This window comes from Branchiostoma floridae, chromosome 8 (genome assembly GCF_000003815.2).
Source record: "Branchiostoma floridae strain S238N-H82 chromosome 8, Bfl_VNyyK, whole genome shotgun sequence".
In the NCBI taxonomy this organism is placed as follows: Eukaryota; Metazoa; Chordata; class Leptocardii; order Amphioxiformes; family Branchiostomatidae; genus Branchiostoma; species Branchiostoma floridae.
The window spans coordinates 7635289-7656942 of NC_049986.1; the positions used below are offsets into that span (position 1 = coordinate 7635289).

General features: G+C 40.2%; 2 protein-coding genes across 4 annotated transcripts in view; one reads left to right on the plus strand and one right to left on the minus strand.

The window, feature by feature from the left end:
• LOC118420883 (procollagen galactosyltransferase 1-A-like) overlaps window positions 1-10566 on the minus strand; it is a gene marked incomplete in the record, with an annotated part of 44970 nt that extends 34404 nt beyond the window's left edge. Inside the window, 1 exon segment of the mRNA XM_035827943.1 lies at window positions 10174-10566. Within this exon segment, the coding sequence (XP_035683836.1) occupies window positions 10174-10415 (242 nt within the window).
• Window positions 10567-10644: 78 nt separating this feature from the next.
• LOC118420882 (protein PRRC2C-like) overlaps window positions 10645-21654 on the plus strand; it is a 24112-nt gene continuing 13102 nt past the window's right edge. For 2 of the 3 annotated variants that reach the window (XM_035827940.1, XM_035827942.1), the window contains exons 1-11: window positions 10645-10827; window positions 15598-15769; window positions 16174-16339; window positions 16814-16916; window positions 17404-17446; window positions 17566-17688; window positions 18149-18390; window positions 18895-19232; window positions 19718-19817; window positions 20324-20431; window positions 20887-21078. In XM_035827940.1, the coding sequence (XP_035683833.1) occupies window positions 15655-15769; window positions 16174-16339; window positions 16814-16916; window positions 17404-17446; window positions 17566-17688; window positions 18149-18390; window positions 18895-19232; window positions 19718-19817; window positions 20324-20431; window positions 20887-21078 (1530 nt within the window). In that variant the 5' untranslated portion in view covers window positions 10645-10827; window positions 15598-15654. The remainder of the gene's footprint in view (window positions 10828-15597; window positions 15770-16173; window positions 16340-16813; window positions 16917-17403; window positions 17447-17565; window positions 17689-18148; window positions 18391-18894; window positions 19233-19717; window positions 19818-20323; window positions 20432-20886; window positions 21079-21654) is intronic. The other variant, XM_035827941.1, reaches the window with a different exon arrangement.

Sequence of the window (21654 nt, forward strand, 5' to 3'; positions counted from 1 at the left end):
GAAAACAGAATGAAATGAAAATTTATTTGTGTAGTTTGTTTTTTTACACGATGATGTCAAGTAATAGTAATCAAATGTATGTTTAAGTACGTTTAAATAGTATATATATGTTTAAGTCTACTAGAAACTGTCTTCTTTTGATAACTGTGTATTACCATTGGTGACGGACAGTAAAAAAATGGGACATACAGCTGTAAGCTGGATACCAGGTAAGGTCTGTACGCATGTGACTGTTGTCTATAGTCTTTTTTTAGATATACCAGACATACAGATTGGAAGTTGGCAAAAATGGTATCACTGACTCCACTGGTCATGAGCCAAACTGGCACAGACATACATGTACTGGAGTCTGACAAACATGGTTTTAAATGTTATACTGTTGTATAGTGTGCCAACCTAAGATTAACTAAATGTGGCATGGGGGTTTGGCTGATACCCAAAACCTTTCGCCAGTCCAACTGTCTTCTTGAATTGGTACCAACTAGGGAAAAGTGAAGTGTACAACATTGTGAGACATACTTGTTGACAATGAGTGAGCCAAGAGAACTATACTTGCCAAAATATTCCTTCGAACCTTCGTGATGTAGTATCTTATGCCAGTAGCACTAAATTTAGAAATGCCTAAGCCCTTGCCTACCTGGCAAACTTAGTACATTTACTAGAAGTCAAAAGCAGAAGAGGAGATGCATCAGTTGGTGCCAGGCCCTAGACTGTAGCCTGGGTACCATCCCATTTTTTTAGGGCAGCGAGTGCAAGGAGCCCCATAGAAATAGGCTGTTACCCAGGCTACTTATATCACACAAAGATGAGTAGGTAACTCAAATATAAACATGTCTTTAAACCATTGAAAATCCCTTTTTGGACGATTTTTTAGTAATCTTGGAAGTTTTCGGGTGACTATGAGATAAGAGTGTCTATACTTGTTGAACCAGTTGGAAAAAATTACCTTTCTCCATCTTAGGGTTTTCAGTGGCCTGTGAGATAGTGAAATGCACCAACTCTACGGCAGTTGAAAGCTGCCCTAAGACACACTCCTCCGCACATTGACCTCTGACCTCCACCGTTGATGTTTTTGGTTGACATCGACAACTGTTCTTGGTAATGACGCTTCGGTTTATTTGTATATATTGTTTGTTGTCCTCTGGTTGTCTTACTGAATGTACACGTTTCGTTTTTGTTATTTATGTAGTGGGCCCCCTTGGAAATCAACTTTAAAAAAGTTGAAGGGGCTACCCACATGTCTGGAGATGAATAAATAAATAAATAAATAAAAGATGCTTTTGTCCGATTTTCCATACAATTGCACATATTTTTTGCAAATACAGGGAATGCGTTGTTACGTCTATCCAGCTCCTGTCTTTGCCAGGACTTCTAAATACTGTCAAGTTCAAGGACTTTAGTTACAGTAACCACAACTATGTACAGTATGTAAACATGGGGAGAACTGTTGACTGTGATGGCACAAGCTGAGGTGACCCTGACGTGAACTCCTGAACTTCTGGCCATCCATAAACATTAGCTCTGTGCTAACAGGAGTATAGGGTTTTCTTCTATCTTTAACACATTGCATTCAGTACAACATATGCACTTGTATATGGAAACAGTTTCTGTAAGAACTGTTCTCTTTCAAGTCCTCTTAGCTAAGCAATGCTCAGTAACCACTTGGTCCTTTATAGTTTGTATCTTTCCTATGTGTTCCAAAGCATGCAGTGACATACTGTAAATACATCTAAGTTCGTGGGGATTTAATTTCGCGATAGTGGGAAAAAGACTGTCCATGGTGGTTTTAAGTTTGCGGTAGCACCATGCACTGCAGTCTTGAACTGCCATGGAAAAATGTTCGCGGTGGTTTTAAATTTGCGGTAAATTTCCAACGCAAAAACCGCGAATATAAAATCACTGTGAAAATTTCTGCATTTACAGTAATGGCTTTTAAATTTATTTTAGAATTTATTGGTCTGATCTTATTTGGGGATATTATATATCCATACTATTTAGCCCTTAATTCGACATAGAGGAAGCATGTATGGAATTTCCAGGTTGACCCTATAGGATACATGTGTCAAGTGTTGGTTTTAGGTTGTGGTCTGGCCTTTCAACTAGAGACATGTAGACTAAACATACAAATGGACACTTAGGACAGACATGGCCCAAGCCTAAATTGGAGGAGACAATGCTGCCATTGTTCTAACGAAGCTGTTCTTTTGCAATGTCTGGACAAAAAGGTAGGAGGGGGAGGCTAGGGGAGGAGGCATTTGGAAGAACCCTACTAGTAAATACATACATTTGTGATGTGCTACCTTTTCGGCTGTTTCACAATTGAGTGTACCGAACAGGGGTCACTGAGGTTGAAAAATCAACTTTAATATATATCAAAACTGATATTGGCAGTTCAAAGGTACATACTTGTGGCTTAATATTCTAAAAGATCTCTGCACAACACCTCCCGGTTACTATAATATAGGTCTTTCTTTAATGGGGCACTGAGGGGGTACGGACGGGACAACTGTAAGACTGTATGTAAAGGTGCATACAGTATACCCACATGAAGAACTAAAGATAAACACTGTTCCATGTTATCTTCCATCACTAGTATCCACAAGACCAGAAAACTAACTTTTATTTGCAGTAGCACCTTGTTGTGTCATTTTCTGGTCATTTATTGTATGGCGATAATAACACCTTGCTGTCAATTCATGTCGAGGGAAAGATCAAATACAAATTTTTTAAATTCTAGCACTTTGATAGCTAAACTTTGTTAGAATTTCATCCTTTATATGCCCCTACATAAGATTCTAGCATTCATACTTGGGCAACACATCAAGAGACTTGATGATTTCATGAATATGATAATACATGGGGGTACGGACGGGACACAACCAGACAACAGACTGATACAGCAGGGTCTTGTTCAAACCTTTTGGAACACATTTGTTCACTAAATACAAGTTAAATAAAGCATCTACAAATACTGTAATAATGTTTAAACTAAGAAAAAAGGAGATAGACATAATTATTAGATCTGATCTGATCTAGAATGATCTGAGAATGCCATTAGAGCTTATTTTCTTTGATGGCCATGCTCAACTGGTGAACTTGATGGGATGTATCTGTTCTGTCAGGGAATCTGCAATTTCTTGACATATTTGCAGATTTCTTCTGCTCTCTTTTGTCACAGCAAGTACTAGTACCCCTTTCTTCTCAAGGATTTTATTTTGAGTAGGAGACTTGACAGGTCTCTCCAGAACCTTTGCTTTTCTCCTTGGTGTCTCAGGTAGTGCCTGTTTTGTCCTTGTCATGTACACTACCTGCACTGGGAGGTGGGGAAAATGGGTCATCACCATCATGAGGATGATCTGTGAGAGTGAGCTGGGCTAGAGGAGAGCATTGAACTGGACAAATAGGATGGTAACTTTAGGGGAATATCAGATTTCATCTCATACCAATCCCAGGCAGTTTATGGGTAATAATGAAAAAACCTTACAAAGAAAATGCTGGCAAATTCATTAAAAAGTACTATTTGTAGTGAGGAGATTAATTGTTTGTATCTGTTTAGTATTTATTATGTGTTATTCTAGCAATTGGGATATCATTTTCCCCAGTTTTTTGCTCAAAACTAAAAGTGGGGGTACGGACGGGACAGGTGGGGGGTACGGACGGGACAGGGGTACGGACGGGACATTTGAAGTTATACAGTGCTGTATCAAGCAAGGTCTTTATCACAGATATGGTTTATATAGTGGTTTGGTATCTAGTCAAAGAGACTTGTAAACCATCACAATTAAAAGCTTGTAATATTAGCCTAGTATAGAAATTGAGGGGGGGTACGGACGGGACAGAATTTTTCGGAAAATTACAGCTGATACTTTGATCCTTCGCTGTGAGTCAGATGAAAGTAGGAATGATCTCATTCTACTTTTGTTCAGTTACATACATCATATCAAAACTTAACATGTCAAATTAACACTTATTACAGTACATTAAAACAATGCTACATACTTTGTAATCTATAAGAAAATATTACATTAAAATTGGTAACATGTGGGTGAAAATGCAAAATAACCCTGCTGGCAAAAAAAAGTTGGAATATCTTCAAAAAATTGTAATATATCTCAAGTTAACATATGACTGCATGTACAAAATAAAGAATTTTAAGGTAGCAGTCATGTTTTTAAAGTCAGTTGCAATGTTCAGAATGTGAAAAAACTGAATGACCCCTGGTAACACTAAAAATGGGACATTTTTAGACAACATTTTTTACGATAGTTTCGCCAAATATTGATGGATTTCTCTATTTCTTTTTTTGTTGTGTTCCTTGTTACACCAGCTTTTGGAAAATAACAGTCAAAAACAGTAATATCTTATGTAGACTTTCTTATCAACTGGTAACATGTGGAAAAATAAATGGGTACACTCAATTGTGAAACAGCCGTTTGGGTGAGAGGTCACCGCAGACACGCAAACATTAAACCACTGTGGATATTTCATGATTTACAACTACAGGGTTCCAGGCTTCCAGCCAGGATTTTATTTTAGCATAATGGTAATGGCAAGGACGGTGTGGAAGGAGGGTCTTGGTCCTTCCACAGTGAGATTTTGAAAATGTAGAGACTAGAGTAAAAAGTTGGCACGATAAGGGTACTGTTACTTACTGTTACTCTGTTAATATCACATGTAATCTGAAGGCTTTTTTGGTCAGTTTGGAGCTGCATATCATCATTTTTCATATTTGATTAGACATTTTTAAACAAGTAAATGACAGCAAAGTACCACTACGCTAGTTGAAAATTAGAGAAGTGGTCCTCAATTTAGCGTGGTGGTTGCAACTTACAGCGTAGTGGCCCGCTATGCTAAAAATGCACTAGCTAGAACCCTAATTCATGGTACTTCTGGTGGAATAGCTCACAGCATGCGGTGACCATGCCCTTGATTTGAAAACAGGGTTTACAATAACATTATACGGGCAACTTGAAACTCGTAAAAGATTTATAGATAAACCAGCTGTTACCTTGAAATTTTGTTTTATAGTCCCAGTCTTACATTGTAAGTAATGAGAAACCAACTGTGCTAATTGATTGAAACAATACTTTAAAGTTTAATCAAATTAATGGCACTCCAGGGCAAACTGGGTGCATTGAAAAAAAATCATGAACATCTTTATAAAACTTTTGTTGAAAGCTTTTCACTAGGTCCAAGATATTTGATCATGATCACATATATAGTTACACAAAGTACACCAAGATACATCATAACATATTCTTAAAATTTGAGATGGAGAAAAAAGTTCTAAACCTTTCTTTCTAAGTTACTCAAAGTTCAAAGATTTGAAAATTTTACATTCCAGCTATGACGAGAATCAGTTAAAATTACGATTAAGTTTTGCTGATGTTTTACGTCATCTCATGGTATAAATTTTGATCAATGTTGATGTTACACATCAGTGCACCAAAGGAGGTTAAAAATCACCTTATTCTTAACCTCCTTGGTGCACCTATTCCCAAAAATGAATTTTGAGCCCTGCATTCTGAACTTCTGATTGAAACAATACTTGGCCGCGTGGCGCGTTGGTACACCCGATCCCTCGATCTCGGAAGTTAAGCAACGCGCGGTCCGGATAGTACTTGGATGGGAGACCAACCAAGGACGTTCGGATTGCTGTAGCCTCACGAAGCTTTCCACGAAATCGTCTTCCGGGAGGGACGTAAAACGGGGGTCCCGTGCTCGAGGAGGTGCCTCGACCACGTTAATCAGCCTCATTACTCATAATTTGGGTACCTACTGGCTGGCAAAATACACCTGGTGATTATTTACTGGCACTCCCACTCCCAGCAGATGTTGCATGCAAATGGATTCACATGGACACCACTATTCTGATGTTCGTACCTTTGTTAGAAAACAGCTGTTGTTGGGTTACCATGATGACTCCTGCGTACAATGATACAGCTGTGTTCTTCAAAGCAATGACTAACTTTTACGACTTGTTTTTTAAAATACAAATCTAGTGCAAAAACTTTATGGCAAAATTTCTCTTTGGAAGATGATCAAAACACTTGTGTAGCTATGGACTTTCTTTCTATCATGTGACCAAGGATTTAAACTCATTCAGTCATTGATGTCACAAAGTAGACAAATGCCCAGCCTTGGCTTTAGTATAACCAGAAACTTCCTGAAGGATGACCTATGCCCTCAGGGGGACAGACAAGGAAACAGTTCTGGAACTTGAAAGGACATAAATTATCTTGTTAAGTCACTTTTACCCTGGGCTGTCTCTAGGACTTATGGCTGCATTTCAGTATTTCATATGCATATTCTTAACAATGGGAATCATGGGAGAAAGAGGCTGTCAAAAATCACCTACCTGACTTTTAGAACATGAAAAACTCACATTGGCATGATTGTCCGACCACTGAAGAGTAATTCAACGACAAAAAAAGGAAAAAATTTACGGCGGAATTATATTATATGCCATCAAAACATAGGTCGGAGACCTTTTCACCCCCTTTCACTGCATGTAAACAACACCAAAACACCTAACTTCTAAGGCCTACTGCAGCCACAAATATCACTAAAAATCTGTTTTTTCAACATAATATAGAAGCTACAACCCTTACCTATAAATGCACCTCCAAAATCCAAACATATCCCAAGAAAAACAATTTTACAGCCACTTTTCCCAAGCCTACCTAAGCATTCTGTATGGGCTAAAACTGGGTCATCTGCGCAAGTCCGGAAATACCGAAATTTGCCCTTATGAATGAAGTCATGTAAAGTCAGGCCACATTGGTCTTATCCAGAACTAAAAGAAAAAAAATTAAAAGAAATACAAACTTTGTGACATGATATATACAACCTGTATCATAATAGTGTTCAATACTGAAAGTAGCATACTTCTGCAGATATCCCTACAACAAATATATAGGCTCACCAGAGCACCATCAGTAAAAGAAAAGGCTATAGTTTTTGCTGCACTAATGTGCATATGCATTCAGAGTCCTGGATTAACTTAAAAAAAGCCAAACCAAGTTATTTACAATTCTTATTCCACAAATATTGGTTCCCGATATTACAGCTGGCAGTGTTTTGCACAGCATATTCCACAGACAAATTCCAATACAGGGGTTAACGACCTCAATAAGGAAAAGGTGGTTGCCCTTGGTTACCAGCAGCAAGCGCACCTGGCATTTTTCTGGCAGCAGACAGAGAAAAATCTTGGAGTTGGCAGAACTAGGTCAACTGGAAATTTATATTTGCAAGTCTAGCCAAATAAGGGTTGTCGCAGATCCCTTGTGGTTGTGTTGTAGTTGGATTTGAACCAACCGCCTTTGTTTGAAAAAGGCCTTACCGAACGTCTGCTGCAGTTTTTGATGTGTCATAGGTTAATCATATACGATGTTCTGGAAGAGTTTCCAAGTTCATTGGAGTTTGTCTGGAACAGACTTTGAGGATGACATCATTTGGCAACAATGTGACAAGGCTTACCGCATAGCCACAAGTCATGCCATGAGTTAAGCTGTGCTAACTCCTTTTTAAACCTACATGTACGCTTATAATCTAAAAATCTGTCTCCGCCTTACTGGTCCAGTGAGAAACTCTTTGCTCCTAATCCTAGACAAACAAAACTACTGTTGATGAAGTTAGTCGCAAAGGTTTTTAATGTGCTTGTTTAAGATGTACGAAAATTCCAGATTTCTCCCACACTACTGTTTACTGTAAATGCAGAAATGTTCGTCGTAGTTTTATGTTTGCGGTTTTCGCGGTGGACACTTCACCGCGAACTTAAAACCACGGCGAACATTTTTCCATTATAGTATGTGACTACAGTCTACGGCACTACCGTGAACTTAAAACCACTGCGAATACTCCATTTTCCCGCTACCACGAAAGGTTGAATCGTGTAGGAAGAGCGCCCGTGTAATTTTTCTGACTACTAGTACTACTATATCTGCGCGATTCAACCTCTACTTGGCGAGTACATTCACAGTAATTGGTGTGACCTTACTTTACTGATAAAAGCAAGACTTCAAAGGGATGGCAATATCCAATTCTACATATACAGTCGTCTATAAGTGACCTCTACATAAAACTTGCACACAGTCCTAAATATGTTTTTCTCCCCCTCTGATAGACCCTCCTCAAACAAAGCTCTAGTTAATAGACATGTGTGCTCTGTCCTGGATTGTTTGAACGGGTGTTTGCACAGTGTCTATAATCAGATTTACGATCAATCACGGCCAGTCAATTAACTGGGATGCTATAACGGCTTTCTCAATGATCTTGAGAATGTGGCACTTGAATCCTATCCCCACAGTCTGTTGCCCAGAAACTGAACTCAAAGTGCAAGAAACTCAGAACCTCCAGAGTCCAGGTAGAAAAGGAACACACAGACTCAGAGAATGTAGAGTAGAGTGTAGTTCTCCTGTATGCTGAATTTACTGTTAATTCATTTACCTCTGCAGTTTTTTCCCCACCGTATTGTAAGAGGGGAAAAAAAGGAGATTTTTGTGGTGGTTAAACTTCAAATTCAAACAAATCTAGTGCAACGGAAATACACAATTTGGAAATGCATATTCGTTGGGCCATGAATTCAAGGTAGACGTGTCTTTATATGGCCTCCTTTGGTCAGTATTGACCATGGTAAATCCTATTTGGTATCACCTCTACTGTTAGCCCTGCAGCTTTGGCCATAGCTAAACAGTCCTAGAATGACAGTAGAGACTGTCACTGGGAGGTCACTGTGAAACAAAACCAAGTTTAAACTTTTCCAGTATTCCTAAAAACAACAACTGACCTAACACACTTTTGCTGTTATCATAGAGATGAGATGTTATCATGACAACTGCTGAGCTGCTAATAAGAATCAGGTCATGTCTGATGCATATACATGTAAGGGTAACCGTGGCATCAAATCATGTAGATCTGTTGTTCTTGTCTGATTCATAGGAAGCTCTTGAACAGAAGAAGGGAAGGAAAATCTGAAAGTTTCTTCCTGTTTCTCCTTCTGTGATTCTAACTAACGATGTAAATGCTTCATCTGACAATGATTCCATAAATGATTTGAACAAAGCCTTTCTTTTTAAGCTTTTTCCTGCCCTAAACCCCTGTCTTACCATGGTAACTAGAATTTAAGCCAGGACTTGCAGAGAATCTGTTCATCTTAGATATTTAAGTATCCGCTAGGCTGGCAAACTGTCCCAGCATGACAAAATGTTGTTGTTGTTGTCCTTGTTTATAAACGTCTATTGTTTTGCTAGAGGTGGTCTCTTGGTGCTGAATAACACATGGTTCATTATCTAGTCTATTGTCTCTCAAGGTATTAAGCTCCTGGTGCCTCATGCTTGGAAGTTGCTGGATGTGTTTTAAGGAGAGTGTGTCTTCTTCTTCTTTCGTTTTGAGGTTACCAACTTCAACTTTCTGAAGACCTTTGTAGCCTATAAACTCATTTTTCACTTGAGCGAAGTGAGGAGTCGTGTAAAGTGCCTTTCCCAAGCGCACAAGATCGGTGACACGGCATGTCAAATTTGTCCATACTCTCAATGTACTGGGAGAAGGCCATGTACATCTGTTTGTTGATCCTCTGAAATTATCTCCAGCTAAGGTGGTGATATTAGTGTCTCTACTGACAAAATCCCCAGAGTGCTTATCTAAGGTTCTCTCCAAGACCTGTCAAACGGATTCTCACATCTCTGCCGGCCCTGTCTAAAAAGTCTGGTGCCCAGGGTACCGCTGTCTGTACAGGGCACTTAGCTTACCGCCCCAGACGGACCCCAATCTGGGACATCTGTGTCTCCCCGGTACCGTTATCACTCTAGACCGTTAGAAAAACCCTCACGAAGAGTACCAAGAACTCACTCTGACTCAAACCATTCTCTGATCCAGACTCACTATAAATACCGCTGGAGGCTTGCGGAACTTTGATCTGGGAAAAGCCGCAAACCGCTCCCGGAAAACAAAAACTCAGCCAAGCGAAACGAAAAAGTTTTCTCCCCTTCCGCGGAAGATGTGCCAAGCTGACAAAATCATAGCGGTTGACCTGGTCGATATACTACACCCATGCGGCTGTAAGCTAAGCTGTGTTTGACATTGCACACCTAGATGACCAGAGACAAAACAGATCAACAATAGAGTAGTGTTTGGTAAACAATGGGAAAGAAATTTGCAGACGACGGAACTTACCAGAGCGCCAGTCGGCTTTTCGGGTAGTCCTGTCGCTCCAGGTACCCCAAAGTATAAGGCAGGGAATGCGCCTTATTCCTAGCCAGGATTGCAACAAAAATTGTCGGCCATTGCATCCTTTCGGGATCCAACGATTCTAGCTGTTCAAAGCTTCCCGAAAGTGTCCAGAATATCGGTGTCAGCAGCAAAATCAAACTAAATCTTAGCAGTGAAACGTGTACAATCCCCAAAAACGCCGCCATCTTTTTAGACTCTGCCACTATCTTTCTCGGGGTGTCCTGACCTCTATTTATATCTGAGTTCCATCTGCGTATATACTTTACTTAAGATCAATTTTAAACTAGAAATAATAAATATATACTGAAAAGGAGCTGAAAATTAGAATTTCATGCTCATTAGGTAATGTTGAAAATTTAACATTTACCCCGAATATCTGAATAGAATATTCAGGCGCCGCCCGAGAAATGCATTGTGGGATTCTATGACGTCTTCGAAATTTGTATTATCATAATTTATGCATCCTTCATTGGGACGCCATCTTGGTTCGCCAACGTAGAGAAAAGACTGAAAGAAAATCCAGTGCCATCCTTGGATAATTCGACGGTATCCGCCGTAAATTGTCTCTCAGACATAAACCCAGAAGAACGGGCCGAGGTAAGGCTGAAGATTTTGTGACATTTTGAAGTATTTTTTTGTCAAAGAACCTGTTATTTGACAGACATCGTTCTCGACACAAAGCCGTCGGATTTTCGGCCTTGGGTGGAGAACCGATCGTAAAGATTGATTGTTTAGGTCAAACTATTGGATATGTATGCTTTTAGAGGACATTTGTTGACTTAGAAGGATGCAACAAGTCGGTTGTGTAACGTCTGGTTGTTCTGCGGAACTTAGAGGAAACGTTATTTCGACAGGAAGCAACTGTGCCCGATGAGGTCACTTGATCAATCGTCCTGATCGGCTTCTAGTTAATGAGCCAGAAGTGAACCTGTTGTGGTCTTCAGATTTTCTCGCCCAAAACTTTTTCCATAAAGCACATAACTTATCTGTCACTAAGAGCTCTTGTTGTCATTCCAGAAAACCAGATGACGCATTTGATAAAAATATACAGTATCAATATTATGAGGCGACGGGCGCGTCGAATTTCTCAGCTACAAAAATATTTTCCAAATTGTCTTCAGTCTGAATTGTCTTACAACCTTTCTTATTGGACATCTGAAATTGTCTTCATTCATAGTTAGAGTATAAAAGACCTGTTTCTTGCAGATCACTTCAGTGTCACTGACGAAGGAAAGTGGATTCTTTCCGAAACGTCTGACCGTTTCAAAACCATATCCAGTTGCTTGAGTAACTATTTTTGGCGTATCTTATTACCTGGATGTCTAACCTACATCGACGTATTTTCCTTGAGGCTTGACTACGTGCGAGACGCTTTGCGTTGGCAGACGGGAAAAAAAGTACCACTAAGTGATGTTTCTTCAATCCTGGCTGCATAATTTGTCGAGAAAAGATTTGAGCACAAAATTAGTTTACTCATGGCAAATTATTGTGTAAAATAATTCTTTGAGGGCGGGTGTGTCGTTTTAAGTCAAATAGTGTTATTGGCGCGACATAATATGTGTATATTGCATTGAGTGATTCTAGATTAAATGATTGGATAAACATATCTTGTTGATCACAAGATACATGGTTTCATGTCATCACAAATCGATAGAATAGTTTTTTTTTACAGCAGATGTTTAAAAGGTATGTTTAAGAGCCCTACACATTGGAGCATCTCTCTTTCAAAGATGACAATAAATTATAAATGTTGATTTGTAGAGATTCATATGAGCTTTAGAATGACCACAGCTAACTCATAATTTAGATATTTCGATTATGAGGAACACTAGCCAGCCATTGTGTGCAAACCCAGCACTTCAGCTAAAATCACAATGATTATCATTATGATTTTTTGTGAATGGCCCACACAATAATACACATGTTTATGTCAGTTTGATCATAATACAAGTTGTTGCATTTGTAGTTGAGTTTGAGTTTATAATTTAATCTCGTAGTTCCCCAGTTGAAAGAAAATCACATATACAGATGGCCAGTGTAGTGGAGGGCCAATCAGTAATGTGGTCCATTGGGAGGGATCTACATTATTTATCTATTGTATACCCCAATTACTCTACTCCCTCATAAATAGACAAAGGTCTGTCACCAGGCTTTGTTCTATATGAAGTTGGCAGGTCTATTATGGCAAGGAAATGGTCTGCCCCTGCCTGCCACAATACATGTACATTAGACACACACTATACATTTGTAAACACTACAGGGACTAAATTGTTGAAATTTTACTCTGCGACAGCCTCCATGTCAGCAGTGTATGGAAAAATTAACGAATTTCTAGTAAATTTTGTATTGAAAGTGCAACAGCTAGAATAAATGATGTCTGTTTGGACAGACATTTTGGGTATACATTAGACTTGCTATATGTGTTCAGTAATTTGCCATACATTGTACCCATTACAATTGTTATGCAAGAAAGTTGGAATTGCAGGTCAGACATTGGCATCTGAATTTATCACATCTGATAGAGGAGAATGCTTGTTTTTTTCGATCTATATTTTTTGCTCTGATATTTTGGTTGTTGTGTTCTGCACTGACCATTCACCCCGTACCCTGGGGAGTAGATCCTCTGGCAAGCATAAAATTCTGATTGACCAGGGATTACATGTGGCCACAGTCTTCAACTGTGACTTGTCTGATAGTACTGTAAATGCAGAAATGTTCACGGTTTAATATTCACGGTGGTGGTTGCTTCACTGCGAATTTGAAACCACCGCAAACATTTTTCCATGGCATTAAGAGACTACAGTGCATGGTGCTACCACGAAATTAAAACCACAGCGAAAAGTCCATTTTGCCGCTACCGCAAAATTAAATCTCCACGAACTTAAATGCATTTACAGTAATTTTGGCCCCCAAGAATGCTTCATTTTAACCTAGAATTAGAAAAGAAGCTCCAGACACTCCCCAACTCTGTGGCTCCGGTCAGTTGTGGTGCTTCCCCCTTGCAAGTCCTGTTTTGGTATTTCAATCTCTCATGCCATCTTTTGTTTGCACCTTATTGAGAAGTAGACATGTGCATCTTCAATCAATGGTCGGTGTTATCAAAGTCAATTGGTAATTATTGAATATCATTCTCACAAATTATGTTCGTCTATGGTTCCCTAGTTGCTTGGCTTATTTCTTCAGGGTTGGGGTTTTGTGCGCGTGAAGAATTTGCGCGTGAAAACTTGCGCGTGAAAAATCTGCGCGTGACAATATGCAAATTAGCTGATTCCCAAGGGATTCAAAATTTTTTTGCAGTTTTATACTTAAAAGCTCAAACAGGATGGCACAAAATGGAATTAATCATCATATTGTTGCATTCTAGAGTACAAAATCTCGACCTGAGTGATTTTCAAGTGATTTTTAAATGTTAACTTTTCACGCGCAAAAAAGTTTGGAATTTGCGTGTGAAACAATCTGCTTCAAAAAAGATGAAATGAAGCTTCTAGAATGGAGAAAAGCCTCAAATTGTTACATTTTACAATACAAAACCTCATATGAGTAATTTTTCAATTCATTTCTGCCAAATTTACGTGATTTTGAAATGTTCAAAATATGCAAATTAACCTATTCCCAAGGGATCTGAAAATCAAGGTTTTTTTAAACCAAAAATTCAGGTAACAGATGGGGAATTATATCATAGGTTAAAATTTTTCTGCCATAGAATTCCTTGCGGCAAATTTTTCAGGAACTTTATTTTTCACGCGCACATTTTTCACGCGCACGCGCAAATTCTCCACGCGCAGAAAACCCGTTCCCTTTCTTCATAGCAGCATAAGGTTTCTACATAGAGATTTATGTAGAAAGGGGCCTTGCTTTATCAAGACCATATTAGCTCTATTTCTGCTTTCAGTGGTGTTTAACCACTAGGTTGAATGAACAGTACATACAAACAGAAGTTGCAAGTCAACCATGTATCTTTGGGGTCTTTCCAACCATAAATGAATGTGCAAAATGGCTATTCCTTCCCTTCTTGGGATTGCATGAATTCAATTTTCAATGCTTCTTTCACTTTCATGTTGACAAATCACCCCCGCCCCCTGTGTTCACTTTCTCGAAAATAATTGTAAGTTCACTCTTAAATTGCTTGAAATGGCTGTGAGCCTGCGACGTCATCAGAAAATGGTACACGCCTACTGATCTGTGTACTTAATTCCCAGACTTTGGAATAATGGTTTTGCACCACTAAACTACCATATCAGCTCTGCCTATATTGCTTTTTAAGTCTAGAATGTTTCTTCTCTGGTATCATAATTTTTACATAGGGTACTAAAGCACCCTCATACAGTGCTGTCCCACTCAAGATTTCTGGGAAGAAGCCCAAGGGGTCGACATTATTCTAGTTTTGTGAAATATAACTAAGAAATCAATATGGCACTTGTAAAAACTAAGGAAAGGAGAAGATAGCAGTTTTTAGAAGAAGGATGACACTTAGCTTTCTAAGCTGTAATACATGTTTGAGATAGTCACAGCCATTTTGTCTGACCAAGGATAATTTATGTTATGGAAAAATTCAAAATTGACCAGTACAGTGGGCCTAGTGCCAAGTACTTGTTAGGTGCCAATTTTGTTTGACCTTTGCATAGATAAAAGCACCCAACTCTTCTAACTGCTGTTTGAAATTGATGCAGTGTCCTTCCCTCACTTCTGATAAAACAATATTTTATGAGATGATACTGCTTTTAACTAGCCTGGGTACCATCCAAGTAGTAGTTCGCTACTCTGCTCACTTCTGCTATCCGTCTGGGGACCAGCACATTCACACCGTTTGGTGGTAACGTTAGTTAATGAGCGAATTAAGAAATGGGTTCTAGAGCGCTCATTCGATGACAACGGGCCCTCCCGCAAGCGGACGGATGGCGTTTCGTCTGTTGGAACGCCTGTTCAAACGAGTGCCTGAACTCATTTCTTAATTCGCTCATTTGTAGGGACGAATCAGCGCCCTTGTTTAAAATTTGGACAATTCCAGGCGTTAACGTGGCAGAACAGCAGAGGAGCGACAGTGTATAGTGTATAAGGAATGTCAGTGAGAAGCAACTGTATATATTGCATAATAAACGTCAGAGCAAACTACTGTAAATGCATTTAAGTACGCAGGGATTTACTTTCGCGGTATCGGGAAAATGGAGTGTACGCGGTGTTTTTTTTTAGTTCGCGGTAGCGCCATGAACTGGTCTTGAAAATTGAAATTGGTTGCAATGAAGTGGCCACCACAAAAATCGTAAACAAAAAACCACCGTGAACATTTCTGCATTTACAGTACTTTTTGAATGGTACCCAGGCAAGCTTTTAACACACAAAGTAACAAGTCTGTTTCTGTGATTGCAGAAAGAGGCACGTTCATAGGGTGCCGTTAGTGCAGCCACTCGATGACCTTCATTCAGGATGTCCGAGCGCTCGGGGAACACCGCCAAGGGGAAGGATACTGGAAAGAAGTACTCCCAACTCAACCTATACAACACTTATAAGGGCAAGAGTGTAGAGCAACAGAAGACAACAAGTAGGTCACTTTTTTTTTCCTGGTGGAATCTTGCTGGAAAAAAACAACATATTCAGGCATTTCAGCTTACTTTTAACTGCAATCTTCACCTTAGTTCAGTGTTATGACTACAGTCAAGGTTGTACAAGTGACCACTTTTATATAAGGACCACTTGGCCGCTTAAGTGACCATCTGTCTACATAGATAGTAGATCAGATTTTATTGGTCCTTAGATACAGAGTGCCATTCTCAGACAGTTATGAATATGCTCTAGATCATGTTCATTAACTGTTCATTACATTGTCTGTTTTCGGCTCTTCACTTTCATAAATACATGTTTATCACACTTCTAGTGATAGATGCAGTAAAACAACTTACCTTCACTAAGCAGTAGTCACTAATACTAGTTTCTCTTTTTTTCCAGCAATCAAACATGGCTTACAGAGTCTTGGCAAGGTGGGCACCGCTCGTCGGATGCCCCCACCGGCAAACCTTCCTAGTTTGAAAAGCGAAAACAGTGGAAACGACCCGAACGTCAACCTCGTGCCAGCAGGAGGGTCAGGATGGGGTGCTTCAAAGGACAAGGACAGGTCAGAGTTTGTCTAAGTAGAACTAAATATTTACCTTCATGTATGAAGTTAGCATGAATTGCATGATACTATTAGTATCTGTGTTGGTATAATCCATATTGAAAATTCGAGGTGAGCAAAATTCTTGTGTTGAGGACAGTTAAAAACTTCCATATGTATGAAGGTTATTTTGTGTGTCAGTTTGTGAGTATTTAGAAAGCAGCAGAGTGGCTGCTAGGTACCATGGGAACTCTGGCAGGAAGTTAGGTCTAAGGTCCCACAATAGGTTATATCATTTCCTGTCTTCAATTTTTTGCTGTATCTTTGTCTGAGGCATTATGATGGCCATTGGGAAAATGTAGTAGACAAACATGACAATGAATTAAAGAAAAATATTTTAAAAGGATCTTCAATTTCATGCTGTATATGTCACCAGAAATTATGTAGATTTGTTGCTTCAATAGATTCTAATATGTTGGTGTTTTGTTCCGTCAGCAGTACTACTTCTTCAGCAGCCAATCAGCAGCCGGAACAGCAGCCGCCGCAGGCTTCACAGCCGTCGGCAACCTCACAGGGACAAACTTCCACAGCACAGAAGGTAGCTGCCCCCCTCCCGCACAGTTGTAGGGTTCTGATAACTGTTATGATCAGTAAAGCATTCAGGCCTGGATACCCAAAATGCTTCAGATGCATGGAGAGATAGAGATGCTATATGGAGTATTTCCTCTTTAGATTGTAGCATAACATTTGCATATCTCTGGTAATGGAGTTGCATACTCAGTTCGACATACAAATGATTCTCAAACACATTGGAGTCTAATACTGTAAATGCAGAAACTTTCGCGGTGGTTTAATAATGTTCATGGTTTTCGCGGTGGCCACTTCACCGCAAATTAAAATCCACCGCGAACATTTTTCCATGGCAGTTACTACAGTGCATGGGAGAGAATACAGTGCATGGTGCTACCATGAACTTAGAACCACTGAGAAAAGTCCCTTTTCCCGCTAACACAAAACTAAATCCCCACGAACTTAGATGCATTTACAGTACTTCTGTTTTTAATGTTATTTTTGTGTTTTTTCAGACATGGAAACAGGCAGGTGCAAAACCACCAGAGAAGAAAGGAGGTAAGTTACCATTGTTATGAAAATGTTCATGCAAAATTGATCTTTTCGCCTAAAATGACTTTACATGTACAACTAAATGATGCTATGTTGTTTTGACGTCAAACCCTCCTGTGTTGTAGGTGCTTTTCCGCAGAATTCCCAGTACTTCAACAAAGAATTCCCAACCTTGGGGAAAGAAGAAGAAGAAAACAAACCTGCCAAGGAGCAGCAATATGGCCCTGGACCAAGCCTCCGCCCGCAAAGTTAGTATTTTTCGCAGAGGCCAAGTACTGATCAAAAAGGGTATATTATATCATAGCCATTTAGTATGTCTGAGGTTTTTCTTGTGTTTTGAAATTGCATTGGAATAATTTGATACTTATTGATAGGATCATGAACTAGAGACATAAAACCGCAGAAAAAATTTAGGATTTACAGTATAGCAGAAGCCGTGTGATTGCACACCCCATTTGCCAGCATATTTTGTGCAGTTATCTGGGTGGTGCAACAAAGCAAAGTTATCCAACTGCACCGCACAACACACAGGATTTTGGGATTCTCTGCAATTTTCAGAAGTGTGCGGTAATCTGTTGTGCAATTAACTGGCTTCTACTGTGATTCATTTACTGATAACCACCACTCGTGTAAATATATTCGTACGGCAAGGTTAGTGTGTTTTTATTGTTTCCTGGTTCTGATTTTGTTTATTGTTTATGATTCCAGACGAGGGCAGTTGGAGAGCAGGAGGTGGTTCAAACCAGAAAGAACAGCAGCCGAAATCCGATCAGGACCAAGGAAATGGTACACCATCCTCCCCTGGCCCAGGTGGCGGTGGAGGGGCCGCCCCGGCCGGGGGCCCCCCTGCCCCTGGCCGCCCGGGCATGGGGATGAACGGTGTACCTCCAGGGGGACCCCCTGGATCTGGAATGCCACCTTATCCCCAGTATAGAGCAATGCCACCTTATGTAAGTATGAACCATCAATAAGCTAGTCTTCATGTTTTGAAAGGCATGGTTGGACAAGTTTTCCATCTGTTGTCCTTTTGGGCAAGTACATAAAAAGTATACTTGTGCAAACTTCACTTGCCCAAAATTTAAAACACAGCTATAGATTTTTTAAAAATAATTGGTACTATTTTTTGTGTTGACCAATGCTTGATTCCATGATTGCAAAAAGTAAGAAGGGTATCAAAGTCTGACTTATAGGAAGAATCTTACTTGCCGGATCGGACAAGTAGGATAGGACATGCACTTGCCCGGGACAATCAGACTAGTGGACTTGACCAACCCTTTCCTATTGCAATGAAGTTATAGGCTATACACATTTCAGTGTCTTATCTGGTTGGCATGTGAGCTATTTGAATAGTAAATAGTGTCTGCTTTAGCTAAGCTTTTGTAAAATATTTTGAGTACAGATTTCTGAGGTTCACATATCCATTTTCCCTAAGTGTTTTGTATGCTTTTTTACAGATGTATGGTCGTTTTCCGCCAGGAGGTTTTCCTCCTAATTTTCCTGGCATGCAAGGAGCCCCCAGGTACCCATATCCCTTCCCTGATGCCCGCTACGGACCACAGGCCCCCGGCCGCGGGCCCCCGCAGCACTCTGGCCGCCCACCGGTGGAGGGTGAGGACGGTTACTCGCGACCGTCGGTGGTCCCGGACTTGAACCAGCCCCTGGACAATGACGATGACGGTGGCTGGGCAGGGGCACAAGAGGAAGTGGACTACAGTGCAAAACTTGTCTTTTCTGATGATGAAGATGCAGAAGCAGGCTCTTCATCCCACAAAAAGTCCTCCAAAGAAGGCTGGTAAGTGTCTGTTTAACATTATTTTGTGTATCAGTGCTCAAAATACTTTCAGTCAACCTGAGTCAATAGCCACGTTGTGCCAACATTTCAGGTTGCCCCACTTCCAAGTTATTACTATCTTCAAATCAGCTACTTATCCATAATCTTTTCTTCCGTATATATATATATATATATATATATATATATATATATATATATATATATATATATATATATATATACGTGCATTTTATCTCATCAAGAAATTGATACACGCTTATGCATGTAGGTGGGGAAAAGCGGTGTTCCTACTGAAAAATTTCTGGTTGCGCCCTGTACTACCTGGGTTTAAAATTAAGTTGTGCCAAGCAAAATGTGGTTGCATTTGCAAGAAGGTATTTCGAGCACTGTGTGAATGAGATAACTTCATGTTTACTTTCTTCTTTAAAGTTATTACTATTGCCACATGATTGATGTGTTGTTTTTTTCATGTTTTATCCCCATAGGGATGACAGATCCCAGGATGACAGGCCTAGAGAGCGGTCCCGGGAAGACAGAGGACAGGACAGGAGAAAGGACTCAGAGAGCTCTGACAGAAGTGGAAAGGTACATACAAATCAGTGTACAAAATACTTTTCTGAGCCAGGTTGCACGCTGTGGAAGCTGGGGCAAAACTAGGTTGCACAACTGAATTTCAAGTTGCACCACCTACAATTCACTAACTTCTGAAAAAAAAGGTACAATACATACATGTTTGGCTGATATGAAACGGAGCTGCCTCGGTCCATTTATTTCTTCCAAGTAAATTGATAACAAAATCGAGTTCTGAGGATCAAAATCTAAGTTGCACGCTGTGCAACCTGAGTTTAGAAGTAGGTTGCACCAAGGAAAAAGTGGTTGCAGTGTGCAAGTGGGTATTTTGCACGCTGCAAATCAAGACACAGTACCTGTACCTCTGCTATACTATTTATTCCAACTTCCCATTGTTTTTTACTTCATTGTAGAAAGATGTTGAAAGTAGTGATGCTTGTTCTACGAATGAAGTAAAGACCATTCTGTGAAAGAATTGTTCCAATGAGATTGATGCACAGTGCTTTGTGTTTGACCCACAGGACTTAGAAAGGCCTGGTCCACCAAAGGAAGCATGGGCGCAGCAGCAGATGTCTGGCAGGGGACCTCCTCCCCCTGCTGGCCGCATGCCTGCTGGTATGGATCCTCAGGTAAGTGCAACTACATGCATCCTCATCTTTCGTATAGAAGTCCATCAGGAAGTTGTGAAGTTTCTAAAGTATGTTACTGGAGAAAATGTTTGTTTGCTCAGGGTTGGACAGAGGTTACGCTGTCTGCACCTCGTAGTGGAACCCCCACATTCGCAGGGTTTATCAGTTTTCTAAAATTCACTATCAGGCAAGAACCTAAAAGACTCACTTGCCAGAACAAACGTTTTACTTACATGTTTATGTATTTTCACTTCCAGTAATGGAATCTTTAATCATTGGCTCTCTTTGTCTGTGTTGACCAAAGTTTGATGCCATGACTGTGAACTAGTAACGAGTACATCAAAATAGAAAAATTTTGGGGTAGGACAAGTGCTTGCCCGATCAGCACTTTGACTTGCCCGGGACAATTGGACTATTGGACTTATCCAACCCTGGTTTTCTGTGTATTTTTGTAGACATGGAGCCGTATGCAAGCCCAGTGGGATCACCGTGGACCTCCACCTGGCTACTATCCCTACCCCTTCCATGGACAGTACAGAATGCCCCCGCCAGGGCCCCCTCGGGAAGGCATGGTGCCCCCTGCCGAGGGGATGGCAACACAGCCCCCCAGGGAGGGGGTCCCTGGGCCCCAACCAGGCCAGCAAAGAGTGAGTATTCTCAAATACCACCCACGCATGCACAACTTGTTTCAGTAAGAATTTGTCTAGGAGCTGGACATCCAAACCACTAGCATTTTTAGTCTCTTAGTTGTAGGAAATGTTAACAGAATTACAACATTTTGATAGACTTTTCAGGGTGCCAAAGTAATGGTAGTGGCCCCAGCATTCACTGCAATACACATTTCACAATGCACATCCCAGATGGGTCATTTTGAGCAACACGCATATAGACTTGTCGTTTTGCTTCAGTAGTGCTGCAACTGGTACACTTTGATCAGTAAATTTTTTTTTTGAGATTTAGTCAGGCTAAGTAGTCTGGTAGTGGTAATACCCTCCTCACATTAGGCGCGATTCGATCGGACGACGAGTCTGCGACCTCTAATTTACGAGGAGGCATGACCCTTATGCCTACGAAGAAATGTCATGACGTCCAAATTACAAAATGTGCGTTACTTTTATCACTTGAAGTGCATAGTACAACCCATGGGCATAGCGTAAAAAGTCATTTCACTACCAAAAATTACTTAGTGACTTTTTCACAAGGGTTTAAAACATTGAACCTCA